This window comes from Gadus macrocephalus, chromosome 6 (genome assembly GCF_031168955.1).
Source record: "Gadus macrocephalus chromosome 6, ASM3116895v1".
Lineage (NCBI taxonomy): Eukaryota > Metazoa > Chordata > Actinopteri > Gadiformes > Gadidae > Gadus > Gadus macrocephalus.
The window spans coordinates 17571326-17586325 of record NC_082387.1 but is presented as its reverse complement, the minus strand read 5'-3'; the positions used below and the strand labels follow the sequence as shown (position 1 = coordinate 17586325).

Sequence of the window (15000 nt, the reverse complement as noted above, 5' to 3'; positions counted from 1 at the left end):
CTACAATACCATAGAAAGTGGTACCCAAAAAAAAAAGGTTGTCAAAAGGAGCCATGAAAGCAGGGACATGCTACAGTGCAACCCCCTGAACAATAGCGCAGGTTTTCCCTGCACAGCTACCTCGCGACCCGTCATTACTAGTACTAATACGCCATCACTCCAGGGGTGGGAAAAACCACTGTGTGCTGCTCACCCAGACATTTAGACAAGTAGTTCATTTCCATTCGGGTTGACACTAACAGCCCCATTGAGAAGTGACTGTTTCAATGTGACACATTCTGATACAGTGCACACAATTGCAGTTTTCAGTCCATTGGCATCTGTGTAGAGATGATAATAATAATAATAATAATAAAAAAAAATTATATAGCGCTTAATATGGTACTCTAAGACGCTTTACATGTTGCCCTATCAAAACTATGTAAGACAGACTAGGAATAAAAGAAAAACAGGTTAAACAGGAAGAATAAGGTGGGAGTTAAGTGGGGAAGGCTAGTGTGAAAAGGTATGTTTTGAGGGCAGATTTGAAAGAAGAGAGGGTTGGAGAGACTTTGATGTGGGAGGGGAGTGAATTCCAAAGGGTGGGGGCAGCAACTGAGAAGGCCCGATCACCCCAAGTCCGTCGCTCAGTCCGTGGAACTTGTAGCAGGTTGGCAGAATTGGACCTGAGGAATCGGGAGGGGGCGTGGTGATGGAGGAGGTCGGCAAGGTAGGGGGGGGCTAGGCTGTTGAGGGCCTTGTAGGTGATGAGTACGATTTTGTGGTTGATTCTGTGTTTAATTGGAAGCCAATGGAGTTCACGGAGGACAGGTGTGATGTGTTCTCTGGAGCGGGTACCAGTGAGGAGGCGCGCAGCTGAGTTCTGGACATATTGAAGTTTTTTGAGGACTTTGTCGGTGGTGCCGTAGAGAAGACCATTGCAGTAGTCGAGCCTGGATGAAATGAAAGCGTGGATGAGTGTCGCAGCAGCGGTAGTTGACAGGTTGGGGCGGAGGCGGGCGATGTTTCGGAGGTGGAAAAAGGCAGTTTTGGTAATATGGTTAACACGGGGGAGGAAGGAGAGAGTGGGGTCCAGGATAACTCCAAGGTTACGGATTTTGGTGGAGGGGGTGATGGTGGAGCCGTCAATGTTAAGGGTGAAGTTCAGAGTGGAGTGAGTGAGGGTGTCAGGACCAATGATGAGGATTTCGGATTTGTTGGAGTTGAGTTTGAGAAAGCTGTTTTGCATCCAGGTCTTGATGTCAGTCAAACAGTTGGAGAGGGTTGAGAGGGTGGAAGGACTGATGGTTTTGGAGGGGAGGTAAAGCTGTGTGTCATCGGCGTAACAATGGAACCGGAGTCCATGGTGACGAAGGATCTGACCAAGAGGAAGCATTTACAGAATGAAGAGGAGTGAACCAAGCACAGAACCCTGGGGGACACCGTGGATGAGAGGAGTAGTGGCTGATTGACAGTTGTTGATGGCGATGAATTGATGTCTGTCGGAGAGATAGGATCCAAGCCAGGAGAGGGCGGTGCCAGTGATGCCAAGGGTGGATTGGAGACGGGAGAGGAGAATGGAGTGATTGATCGTGTCAAAGGCAGCACTGAGGTCAAGGAGGATGAGGATATTTAGGGAGCCAGTGTCAGAGGATAGCAGAAGGTCATTGGTCACTTTGAGGAGGGCAGTTTCTGATGGTCTTTATAATTTGCATGATGGAGGAATGTCCATGCCACACTCCACCTGAGTGGCTATTTAGGTGACAAAAACAAAAAGCCACCTATGTGAGAGGAAAATGGGGCTCCATGCTGCCATGCAGGAGATCTCCCTGAGTGTGTGTGGTGATGGCTGGTTTAACCTGTGCACATTGATTTCTCAATGCAAAACAGGTTTACAGCCTCACCCGGCCACTGGGTCCAATCATTGTGACTCGGGCCGGTTGAGGCTGCTTGAACCATCCATCGTTCACACACACACACACTCGTGACTAATACGTTCCTTTAGAAGTGTCTTCCGCTTTTTGACAAGAAGAATGTGCACTAAGATCTGTACGATATGTCAGGAAGTGTGTGTGTGTGTGCGTAAATGCATGCTTAGTTTCTCCACATGCTAGCAGGGATGCAAGCATTCCATGACTACAGGTGTGGCACCTGTTGAGACAGGGTAAAGCCAGGTGAACTGTACCATCATGCCTATAGTGAGGTCAAAACGCCCACGCCCACACCCACACGGCTACAATTCTTCATCCTATCTTGACAGGCTAAGACCCACAGCCGTCCTGTTTTATCTGGGCTGAAATCACAATGTCACGGGTGGGGGTGGGGATTAGGTCTTTCAACTCTGGCAGTCAACTGTTAGAGGTTGGGATGTCTACCTCCCACTTGCCCCCTCCACCAGCGTAACTATAGCCCAGACTATTTTGAGTTCATTTTGAGGCAAAATATGCAGCAAAAAGAAAATCGATATAGAATTGATTTCTTGGCACTTTCGCAGGTCACTAGACACTAACTGTGTCCTACCCTAATGACTTGTTCTTTGCACATCTGTCATCACCTAACAGACCCTCATTAAATCCTGATATAGGGTTTGGAAAGTATAGTGTCCAGAAGAGCCTAGACTGAGTCTTTTACAGATAGTCTGCATCATATATAGTAAAGAATGAACAGCACTTTAATTTGTACATATACTAATCCTCATTTTTCAGTGTAAGGCTATATAATTTTTTTTATATCCTATATTGATACAAAGGTGTATTTTTTTACACAGTGTCGTTTCTTGCCAATGTAACTTGTATGTATGTATGTATGTATGTATGTATGTATGTATGTATGTATGTATGTATGTATGTATGTATGTATGTATGTATGTATGTATGTATGTATGTATGTATGTATGTATGTGTGTAGCTTTTATAAAATCTGTTGTAACGTGATAAACCACTCAATTGGAAGGTAATCTGTATCACATTATCACAGCTGCTGCTTCAATGATGTCAAGCACCCTTTAAGAAAAGTTTAGAAATACTTCACTCACGTCTTATTTGACCCGGTTACCATGGCGCCCACCTTTATTAACCTGTTCTACTGCTTCTGTTTTTAAAGCCTCACAAATAATAATTAGCACTTAATGAGTTGATCTAATTGTCTCCATTACAAATGCTGTCTGCATTTACTGAATTCATTATCAATGTACAAAACAGAACAGGCTTACTAATTATAAGTTAATTGTCACAAGCGTGCCCCAACTCCAATACCTTCTTCCCTGTGTGTCATTTGTCAAATTCCTCCCCACTGTGTTGATATCTGATTCTGTTCATCAGTGTCCTTGTTGCTGAAGTTCCCCAGTGTCTGCCCCTTATCGTCAGTTATTGTTTTTTGTTTACCTGTTTGAAGGCCAGTAAATTCCTGGTACCTGTTAAGACTAGTGATGCCGAGTCAGCTCGCCATATTACCGAGTTGACAAGTGTTGTTCCCGAGCTAGATAGCCATGGTTCTGAGCTGCCTAACCATTGTCTCGAACTTACTAGCCATATTCCTGAGCTACTTAGTCATGTTTCTGAGCTGGCTAGCCTGGTTTCTAAGCTGCATAGCTTCTTCCCTGAGCAGCCTAGTTTGATTCCCAAGCCAGTTAGCTTGTTCAACATGTTCCTCAGCATCTATTATCACTGTCCCCAGGCCAACGGGAAGATGATCCTCATGAATGACTTAACTTAAATCTCTGCCTGGATGTTCCCTTCCCATAAAGGTGACCAGAGGCTGAGAAGCAGGATCAAGCTTGGGTTTCGTTCACCTGACCTGATGAAAAGCAATGGAGAACTTGGCACACACAAATACACACTTGTATTCAAAACAATGAACACATACACAGACAGGCAGACAGGCAGACAGGCAGGCAGGCAGGCAGGCAGGCAGGCAGGCAGGCAGGCAGGCAGACAGACAGACAGACAGACAGACAGACAGACAGACAGACAGACAACATGCACACACCTTGAACAGACATGTACACAAACACTTATTAATGCAACACACAATACATAACGTCCACAAAAAACATCCACAAACACATACTGGACGATGGGCTTTGGTACATCTGCAGACATCTGTCATGTGGAGAGATTGTAGCGGAGTACACTGGAGCATAAACCATAACACTCCACCGAGTCAATGAGTAGTAACACAGCTTAACCACAAGATGCATTATGTAACGGTACCGGATACCGTTGGGATAAGGTTTTGTTGAGTCCTAGTATCCCTTTGCCTTTCTCTTGGCGCTCAATAACGTTGTAATGGAACCTAATAATGTTGATTTGAGAGAAAGAGCCGTCTTTGGGCTACTTATGTGGGCCAGTCTGCTTGTCTCGACCACCGAGTTCTGATCCGTCTCCCCTCCGCAACACCAACACTTGTGGTGAAATATCATACAAGTAAACAAGTAAATTCTGGGCAGTCGCAGTTCACTGAGAATATTTTAGAACCAGTGCAGTTTTCTTTCAGTAGGGAAAAAGGGAAGCACATTGGGATTCCATGGCCAGATATGTTCATTCACAGACACAGACACCCACCCCCCCCCCACACACACACAAAAACACTGATCCTACATATTGAAGCTTGATGTAAAATTCACGCCTGCACGCTGCACAACGCGTACACTCCATTGTACCCTCCGATGTCATTACTGACATCGTCGCCTGTTCCCTCTTCCACCACCTACCATTCCCCCCCCCCCCCTCCATCCCCTAGCCCTCCTCCAACCATGAACCAAAGACAATGGCCGGTTGTGCTTTTGCAGGTTCAGTGGGTCACTATGGACAACCGCCTCCGCCATTACCACCACCACCACCCAAGGGTCCTGCGGGGGCCCGGTTGGCCCCTGTTTATCAGTCCATTTCAGATGAGTTATATTTAGGGCAGCCACTGGCCCAGACGCCACTCTCCCTGCTGATTTACTGGGCTGCTGGGAGACCAGCTCTACCTTATCCTGTTTCCACACTCAACCCGCTGTCATTTGTCAGGATATAGCTTGCAGAGCCATAAAACCCTAGTGTGCGCTCTCCCTGTGTGTGTGTGTGTGTGTGTGTGTGTGTGTGTGTGTGTGTGTGTGTGTGTGTGTGTGTGTGTGTGTGTGTGTGTGTGTGTGTGTGTGTGTGTGTGTGTGTGTGTGTGTGTGTGTGTGTGTGTGGCACTGCACACGTGCAAGCATGTGTGTGGTTTGTGTGTTTTCTGTCCTTCTGTGTGTGTATGTGTAAGTTTGTGTGCCTGCACACGTGCAAGCATGTGTGTGGTTTGTGTGTGTGTATATACGTGCATGTTCAAGCATGAGTGTACATGTGTGACGTCAAGTGTGTGTGTGTGTATGTGGTTGTTTGACGTCAAGTACCGTCAGTAATAGCGCCCTATTTCCTCTTTCTCACCCATGCCAACACACACACACACACACACACACACACACACACACACACACACACACACACACACACACACACACACACACACACACACACACACACACACACACACACACACAAACACAGATACACACACAGGTCTGGCCAAAGGGACATGTACACGTACACATGCACACACACGGCCGACACGGCCGATAAGAGCGCCATATATTCTGAAATACATTGAGCTATTGTGTGATTTTCTAAGGCGGTGAACAACGATTCCTCTTAAAGGCGCTGTAAATCAGCGCTCACAAAGAGCGAGAGGTGAAAGAGGGAAGGCTTGGCCCTCCATATACCCCTGTTCCGGCCGGTCGACAGGGCGCGCCGCTTTTGTTTAACACCGCCGCCATGAATCAACATATTTTGTGCGTGTGTGTGTGTGCCTGTGTGTGTGTTTGCCTTCAGTGTCCCTGACGCACATTACTGATACGCGCAACACCAGAGATATACGTTCTTTCAGGTTTCTGCCCCCGCACATAAACACACGGAAACTCATGCACATAAACACACACACACACACACACACACACACACACACACACACACACACACACACACACACACACACACACACACACACACACACACACACACACACACACACACACACACAGCTGGGGGACTCTGCTACCCCTGCTGTCTTTAATGGGACTCTATCTTATCACCTGTTACAGGCAGCCTCCAGTCAGCCTACCGGCAGAGGGGAAAAAAAAACTGAATGTCACGGCAAGGTAGAAATGTTGCTGTACTATCACAGACATTACCATTATTATGATTATTATTATTATTATAGATACTCAAAAGATATACGCCATGTAGGAGTACATGTTACCTTATACTGCTTCACCCCCACCCTGCACCAGCCTCACTATAAGGGTTGGTCCCTGTATGGTATGCTTGCATTTTCACAAAGGTTTCCCCTACTATGTTTTGGACCAAGTACATTCGTATAAACCGTGCAGTTGTCGGGATTTGTGACCACAAAAGGAATTCCAAATCATTTATAATGGAGAAATTATCCACTTTAAAAGTATGTTTACCGTGAACGCAAGGTCTCAACGTGTTATCCCTCACGTTGGAGATAGTATATCAGTGAGTGTAAATCATTGGAACACTCCCAGGGGTGAAAGAGCTGTTCCGCAGAACTCCAGACTTCCAGGAAGCTGACCGCCCCCCCTTCTCAGGTCATTGAACAAACTAAACATTCCCCCGCACTCCCCTCCTCTCCTCTACACATCCCTGTTTTCTTTCAATCTTTACCTCTTATCCGTTATTTCCATGGGAACACCCTCCCAACCCTTGATTTCCTCTAATTTCGACCGTGCGTGTGCATGTGCGCGTGCGGGTGTGTGTGTGTGTGTGTGTGTGTGTGTGTGTGTTGTATTTGGTGAAGCGGTGTTCCAGTGTGTGACAGCGTGGACGGGTGATGAGTGTTGTATTGATCTGTAGGCCTGGCGCCTCGCGCATCGACCAGGCAAGCGGGAGATTCTTCAAGGCCTTCCCATTGGAACACAGAGTTCATCTGCCCGCCGAGATCAATAGCAGCTAACTGAAACTATCGTCTCACCCCATCCCACACCTCTGCTCTGTTTGTCTGGCCTCCATTGCCTTTATGTGCCGTTCAAGGGTGTGGAAAAGACTGTTTGTGTGTGTGTGTGTGTGTGTGTGTGTGTGTGTGTTTGTGTGTACGCAGGTGTGCAATGAATGCGTGTGAAGTTTGCTTTTGTGTGTTTTGTGTGCACACATGTGCACACGTCTGTATTTTTTACGTTGCGTTCATGAAGTGTGCAAAGTGTGTGTTTGTATGTCCGTGTCTGTTCCTCTATGTGTTGCTTTCCTGGGACACCCAGGCAGTAACATCAGCACAATGCTGTCGTATAAACACCTGAGTCCTGCCATTAAAAGTGTGCCGCTTGATTTCTAGCCCGCCTCGGGCCCATTATGGCAGCTTGGCAAAGCATTCATAATACAGATAGAAGGAAGTGCAAGAGATGCTGGATTTTGTGGTGCTGACATGAAATTTGTGTTTTGCATAGTTTCTGTCTTTTCCCACTTCTCAAACGACTGATACATGGACCAGACAACGCCTCCACTCCTCTTGCCTTTATCCCGCTCTACGTATATATTAACAGTATATATATTTATTCATTCAATCTAGCCCACCCTGTATCAGTGTAGCCTTGTGATCCGTGTTGCGCCGTGTGCGTGTATCTGTCCGTCTCTGCAGGCCCAACATGGAGAAGACGGGGGAGGTCAGCGACTGTGGCGCCTCGCTCGTCAAACACGCTCTGAACCCCGACAAGACCTTCATGCAGGTGCACTACCTCAAGGTGAGACGCTGGGCCGTTTTCCTCCCTAACATATGTTTTTGACCTGCCGCAAGATTTAAGTTGGCACATTTCTGTCAAGAAATGTGGGCCAGCGTAGCGCGATAGCAAGATTGATAGCGGGAAGTCTGTCAACCGGTTATAAACAAGAGCAAGGAAGGCAAGGAAGAGCCAGGAACGCAAAGAAGAGGTTTTTGTGTGTTACAAAATATAACAAACAAAAATCAAAGAATCCAGGAATATTGTATCAATGAATCTATGTATGGCAGTCATTTTAGGTGGTCCTTTTCCTTTGTATGGGCTGTTGTGAATAACAGGTATAACACGTAGACTCATGGCTTAACAGCTTTGACTTACCAGCCGATAATGGATGTGTCTGTCTTTTGTCAATGTGTGCCGTCCAGGGCTACTTCCTGCTCACGTTCCTGGCCAGTGAGGTGGGGGAATGCCAACTCATCCACTTCTTCCGACAGTTTGTGATGAAATACCACGGGCAGCTCATTCTCTCCCAGGTACGGGCCAATGAAAGGTTCACAAGCCAAGCCAAGTTTATTTGTTTTGACCCTTTATCATAGTTAAAGTCTCACAAGCTGGGATTTAATGACCATATAAAGGGGTAAAGAAATAGCCCCTGTAATCCATTGGGAAAAGGCTGAAACCTAGAGGAGGAAAACATAGGAGAGGCTAGCTCCTTCTCCATCCGGTGTGTGAGGGCGAGAGGGGGGGGTGGGGGGGTGGGGGTCTGATGGATTGGGCAGACAAGAAACGGTAAGCTAAGTAGCTATCTCTGGATAGAACTGACCAGCAAAACTGTCCCTTATCCGCTTTCACAGGGCAGTGGAAGCAAACTAAACATAGAAGGTTCCTCAGAAGATTGTTCTATGAGCCAGTAAGAGGGGTAAACGTGTATTTATCACATTTTTTGCTTATGTTACGGCTCTTTGAGACCAGTGAGACAGCGGAACTAGATTGATGATGAGGCATCAGGACTAGTCACGTGTGTTTAACTTACTGAGCCTGTGAGGCTGACTGATCACATCTGGATGTGCGTGTGTGTGTGTTTTATGTGCGTGCGTTTTTCAGTGGATACTGTGCACACACGCCGGTGTGTGTGTCTCCTCATCTCTGTGATATATCCCACCTGGCTTATGTTGTTGAAGTGGTTGTCTCCCTCTCTTTCTCTCTTGCTCTCTCTCGCTTTTGCTCTCTCTCCGTGTTACAAATAACATTTGATGACATTCAATCAAAGGTGGATCTTTTTGTCTCTCCTCTTTCATCTGCCTCTACCTTCACCACGTTTGCGCTCCACATCTATTTGCGTTGCTGTTGTTTATATTTATTGTGCTTTTATTTCCTTCACAGGATTTCTTGCAAATGCTGCTGGATACCTTCCCCGACATGTTGAAGTATGTACAAGTGGATCGAGAAAACGCTCAGGCTACAATGCTTTGAATAATGGATGATGCTTTGCTGCAAACAAAGAAAACAAACTGAACTCAAAATCAATCTGCTTGATCACATGGTTCCTACTTTGTGTAGCCTGGTTGGACGAAAAATATTCTCAATATCTTACTTGCTAAAAAATAAATTATGTTATAATATGGTATTTTATTTATCTTTTTGACTTATTGATTGATTAATTGATTCACTTATTGTTTGTCAGTGTCTGATATGAAATGTTTTTTTTGAGTCTTGGTTTCATAAGTAATGGATTAACCAATACATCCCTGCAGTGCAAAACAAAACCAAAATCCACAGGCAATGAAATCTGCTCATACCAATCCTGTTAAGGGAGCAGTCTCATCCACTCTGCTGTTAATTGAAGTGTAAAAGGATAACAGCTCCTTTTGCTAGCCTCCTGTCATTCCTCCCTCCCTCCCTTCCCTTCCGTTCGCTTTCCTTACCCTCCCGATTGCTCCTCATTAACCTCCTCCTCTCCCTGTAAGCCTTTTATATGTCTGTCTCCTCCTCCACCTCCTCCTCTCTCTGTCTATCTCTCTCTCACTCTGTCTTGCTTTCTGCCTTTTCTGCCGTCCTATCTCTCTGTCTTGCTCTTTCTGTCTTTCACTCTCTCTCTCTGTCTTGCTCCCTCTGTCTCTTTGTCCCTCACTCTCTATCTGCCCTTCTCTTTAACTCTCTCGGTCTAAGTCTCACTCTGGCCTTCGCTCTTGCACGCTCTCTCTCCCTCTCTCTCTCTGTCTCTGTCTCTGTCTCTGTCTCTCTCTCTCTCTCTCTCTTGCTCTCTCTCTCTGCCCTTCGCCCTCACTCTGTCTGTGTCACTCTCTGCCCTTCTCTCTCTTTCATTATTTCTTTCTGCCCTTTTCTCATTCTCTGTCTCATTCTCTCTTTCTCTCCATCTCTCTGTCTATGTTTCTCTCTGCCTCTCACTCGCTCTATCTGCCCTTCTCTCTCCCTCTTTCTCTTTCTGTTAGTGTGTGTCTCTCTCTCTCTATCGCTCTCTCCACGTGTGTACCTCTCTCTCCCTCTAAGCATTGGCTTTTTCTTGGCTGCAGTGTGCATCCTGCCACTGGCCTGCTCAGGGTGGGATTGAATTAAATAGAGGCAGAGTTTGGTCAGTTAGGGACAGTCAATATTTGTGTCTGATGCCACTTTCAGTAAACATTGTGACTGGAAGCTGGAACAGCGGGTATTTGGACCAGAATAGATGCCTATATGCCTGCTGACGCTGCCCAGGTTCACACACACACACACACACACACACACACACACACACACACACACACACACACACACACACACACACACACACACACACACACACACACACACATATATACACACACACCAACGAGTGTGGGTATAGGTTTGCATTGTGTTGTGTGTGTGTTTATGAATATGAAGAGTTGAGGTCTATTAATCTGTGTATTATGAGTGCATATAATGACATTTACCTTAGGCTTTGTGTTAATCTGCAGAGCCTTACTTTGTATATATTAGCATTCATTTTATATACTTAATTTCCATATATCGTATGCACCTATACACTATATATAATTTTTACACACACACGCACACACGCAGAGTTGTGTCCTTCTAAACCTTATGCTTACTATTTGCCATGCACAGTCAAGAGTGCCTGTCATACACACGCACGCACACACACACACACACACACACACGGACACCTTAATATATGTTTCAATCCAGAGGTCTCTGCTCTGGACATGCCACTCCTTGTACCTGCATGTGTCAAACAAAGTGGGTGTGACCACGAATTTGTTTAAGGCGTAGTCCTGTATGATCATGATGATATTTTCCCATGGTTGTGTTTTCATATTATGTTGTCTTGAGCAATAACGGCCATCGCTGCACTAATAGCAATTATCCTACACTCACACTTGGGTCTTTGTGTTTCAGGAGAGGCCTCACCCTCACTGCTATTTATGCTGACTGGATGGATCGACCGGGAATTCCGAAGGTATGAACTGGCCTGCTTGTGTTTTAGTCTACTCTCCCCTTCCCTCCCCTCCCTATCCCTCTCTCCTCTCCTTTCCTCTATCCCTCCTCTGCTACCCTCAATCTCTCCCCCCTTCCCTCTCATATCACCCCTATACCCTCCTCTCATCTCCTCCACTCTTCTCTTCTCTCCTCTCCTTCTCTCTGCTCCTATCCTCTCTTCTATCCCTCACTCCTTTCAACTCTCTTCTTTCCCTACCTCCTCTCCTCTATCCCTATCCCTCATCTCCTCTCATGCTCTCTCCCCTTCTCGCCTCTCCTTATTCCTCCTTCCTCTCCTCTCCTTTCCACTCCTCGTCACCCTTGACTCCCCCCTCCCTGACTTCCTGAGGTATTGAGGTGCAAAGGATTGAGGCTACACAACAACTGGCTTGCATTGTATTCGACCACAACAAAACATTTGAAATAAATGTTGTGTTTTTACTAACTAGGAAATAATTTAATAATGAATTCAAGGTTTGAAGGGACTGTGTGCAGAACATTGCAGCAGTACACATTGAGGAAATCTTCAGTTTCTTTAGAGTGGAAGTGGAACCAAAGTCATTTTTTCGGGGGAAGGGGGGGTTATGTGTGTAATATTTTCTCGATTAATCCTTTCCAGTCATCAATACCATTTCGTCAGTGTTACTTAAATAAGTCTGTCATTTAGAAAAACAGGAGTAAAATCCTATCTTTTTGCGAGTCTCTGCCAACCAGTTTTTGAATTGCGCGCGCTCCGCATGTGGAGCTTCATTTGGCCAGCGGTTGATGTTGACGTCTGCGTCTGGGGGAGGGTTCAGCTTCCAGGACCCTTTTAGTATAGCGCCATGGTGTGTGGCGCATTGCATATACAACGTCACTTATATAATCATCGTTTCCAAACTCGAGCTAAAGCAGGGGGTTCACTGACGCTTTAAAGACGGACAGAAGGCATCAAGTAAGCAACAAGAGAGCTAATCAAATTAAGCTGACCTGCACTGTTTCTCATCACATGGCTGACTTTGACTTCTTGCAAACAACTTTATGTCCATTCTTGTTTAACTTTCGATGTCAAACATGGAAACATTCTGCAGCCGCAGTTCAATGCACTTTCACATACATTTGAGTGAAAACGGGTTGACAAAATACAGGGGAATACATCCTCCTGAGTTATCAGTTTTTCTTTGTGGTGTACTAACATCCATCTATCATTGTGTTGAGAGGAAGTTAAAAGTTAAATATTGATAGGAAAATATTGGTCATTTTGGTCATTTGCCAAGTGAATGAAGCTACTGCTTTGTGGTTGCTTTCCAAATTAGAACTAGGAAGGTCATGGATGGCCTGAGCAGACACACTCACTCATACACCGCCTGGCACACATGCATGCTCCACACACGCGCACGCACACACATACATTACCGATTTCCATTTTACAATTAACCTGCAGCAACAACCTTTTTTCCTATTTCTCCAATCCCCATGGTAACTGGTCGTGATTAGTGTGTGTGTTTGTGTGTGTGTCTGTGGGTGTGTGTGTGTGTGTGTGTGTTAACTTCGGTATGTGTGTCTGTGTGTGTGTGTGTGCATGCATGTGTATAGCTGAGTGTCAGTGTGTTTTTGTCTGCGACGCTGTCTGGGAACCTTCACCTTCCACAATATACACTGTGATGTAACAGGAGCCTCCCAGGGGCCTCCCAATGCGGGCATGACGGCACAAAGGGGCTCCTACTCTGCTGATTGGATGATCAGATAGTGTTTATTTTTCCCCCTTAGACGGATTCTCTGTTTGATGTGCCAATCACTTGCCATTAAGGTCAGCTTAGATCGATGGAAACCTTTTTACACATGTGAGCGTATACACTTTTGGATTTTGTGGTGAAGGGTGAAACATGTTAGGGATGTTAGGATGCACTCTTTCAAGTCCCTTTCATACTCTCTCTCCCTCTCGCTCTTACCCTCTCTGGCTCCCCCTCTCTTACCTTATCATCCTGTCGTTGCCTCAGTGCATTCCCCGCTGAGTGAGCCAGCCCGGGTAAACGGAAGGGGAGCGTGCGGTCCTAATAATAAACAATGACGTGGCCCATCGCTGGGTCCAGCCTGAGAGAGGGGGGCCGGTAAAAGGGCATTGGCCAGTGTCTTATTTTAGACTGAATTAGAATGAGTAACAGGCGCTTCCCCTCGGGATGAGGGATTAGGTCCGGAGCCGCTGTTGTTTAGTGAAAGACTCAAGACTCTTTGAGTCACTCGCAGTGTTTCACCGAACGCATCTTGAAAGCGCCAGTACATTTCCAGTAAGAGTTTAGCAAAAAGGACGCACCTCTTTACGCCATGTGTACAAAAATGTACTCGTTTGGAACCTCTCTGGATAGTCTAGATATCCAAGGGGGCGTTGTCCACGGGCACGAAACAAAATGGCTCTGGGACGCAATTGGGTCGACTTGCAACCAATCAGAGCAAGGAACGTGTCACATCAGCGGCAGCCATCTTGGTTCTGTATGGAAAATGCGAAACCAAGGGCGCCCCCATAAGGGGCTCCTCTAGTCATTGTAGTCAACAGAATCAACCATTTATTTTTCGATAATAATGGTTGAGATAAGCCCGACCCAGTCCAGGTCTGCTGGAAACCTGTCTGAACGGGAGGTGGGCCAGACACATATGCCGGTACAAAAAAAACATGAGCTCACAGATTCGTCTGGTTCCCATGCTAGCACAATTACTTTTGATATCTGAAATTTATACTCAAATTTTTGAGTGTGTGCCTGTGTGCCTGTGTGCATGCCTTTGAGACCAAGAATGTGTCGCTGTTCTAAATGTGATTTCAATACTAAATCACAAGGTGAGTGACGGAGCGATTGGGTTGGGGGGGACCGAAACCTTGCTATGCTGGGAAAGACAGTGGGGATTTGGGCTGCGAAAGAGCTATGTGTGGTATCCTGTTACACAATAGCACTCAAGTGCTTCAACACTCACACTCACATTCTATACAGCCCACACCATCAGCTCCCTCTGTGTGTGTGTGTGTGTGTGTGTGTCTCCCTCTCTCTGTCTGTGTCTCTGTCTCTGTCTCTGTCTCTCCCTCTCCCCTCTCTCTCTCTGTCTCTGTCTCTCTCTCTCCCCCTAACTCTCTCTGTCTCTGTCCCTCTCCCCCCTCTCTCTCTCACATGGCAGACACCTTTGTTCACGCCTTAGTGCTTTTTATGTAACACACACACACACACACACACACACACACACACACACACACACACACACACACACACACACACACACACACACACACACTTGTATTTCTCTTGTATGCAGTTTGATTTCACCGCACAAGCTGTGTGTGTGTGTGTGTGCGTGTGTGTGCATGATTTCATATGTGCTCAAACACATACACATTGTTGTATTGCACCATGTTATAGCCGTGTGTACGTGTGAGTGCGTCCTCAATCACCCATGTCATCTCTCAGATGTGTGATTCGGTCTTGAGTGGTGGCTTAGCTCAGAGCCTTAATAAGGTTAAGTGATGCCTCCACGAGCACACACACAAGCACGCACACGCACACACATGGCAAGCGTTTGCCTGTGCGCCATGTGTGCTCTGCGAGTGTGTGTGGGGGTGTGAGGAGGCGGGAGGCAGGAGGTTGGGGTGTAGGGACTCCCTGTATGTTGGAGAACACAAGGAGAATTGTTCTCTCTCCCTCTCCTTCAACCTCCGGAGCGCATTTCGTCAGAGGACCAAGTGAACAGCCTTCCACCTCCTGCCCCTCCTATCTGTCCTCCCTTCCCTCCCTCCCCTTTCTCTCTCCGACCACACTCCTCCACTT

At 46.4% G+C, this 15000-nt stretch overlaps 1 protein-coding gene across 1 annotated transcript in view; it reads left to right on the top strand.

Annotated features, from left to right (window-relative positions):
* aopep (aminopeptidase O (putative)) overlaps positions 1-15000 on the top strand; it is a 75050-nt gene that overhangs the window by 25005 nt on the left and 35045 nt on the right. The window contains 4 exon segments of the mRNA XM_060054626.1: positions 7654-7756; positions 8158-8265; positions 9116-9159; positions 11132-11192. Coding sequence (XP_059910609.1) covers positions 7654-7756; positions 8158-8265; positions 9116-9159; positions 11132-11192 — 316 coding nt within the window.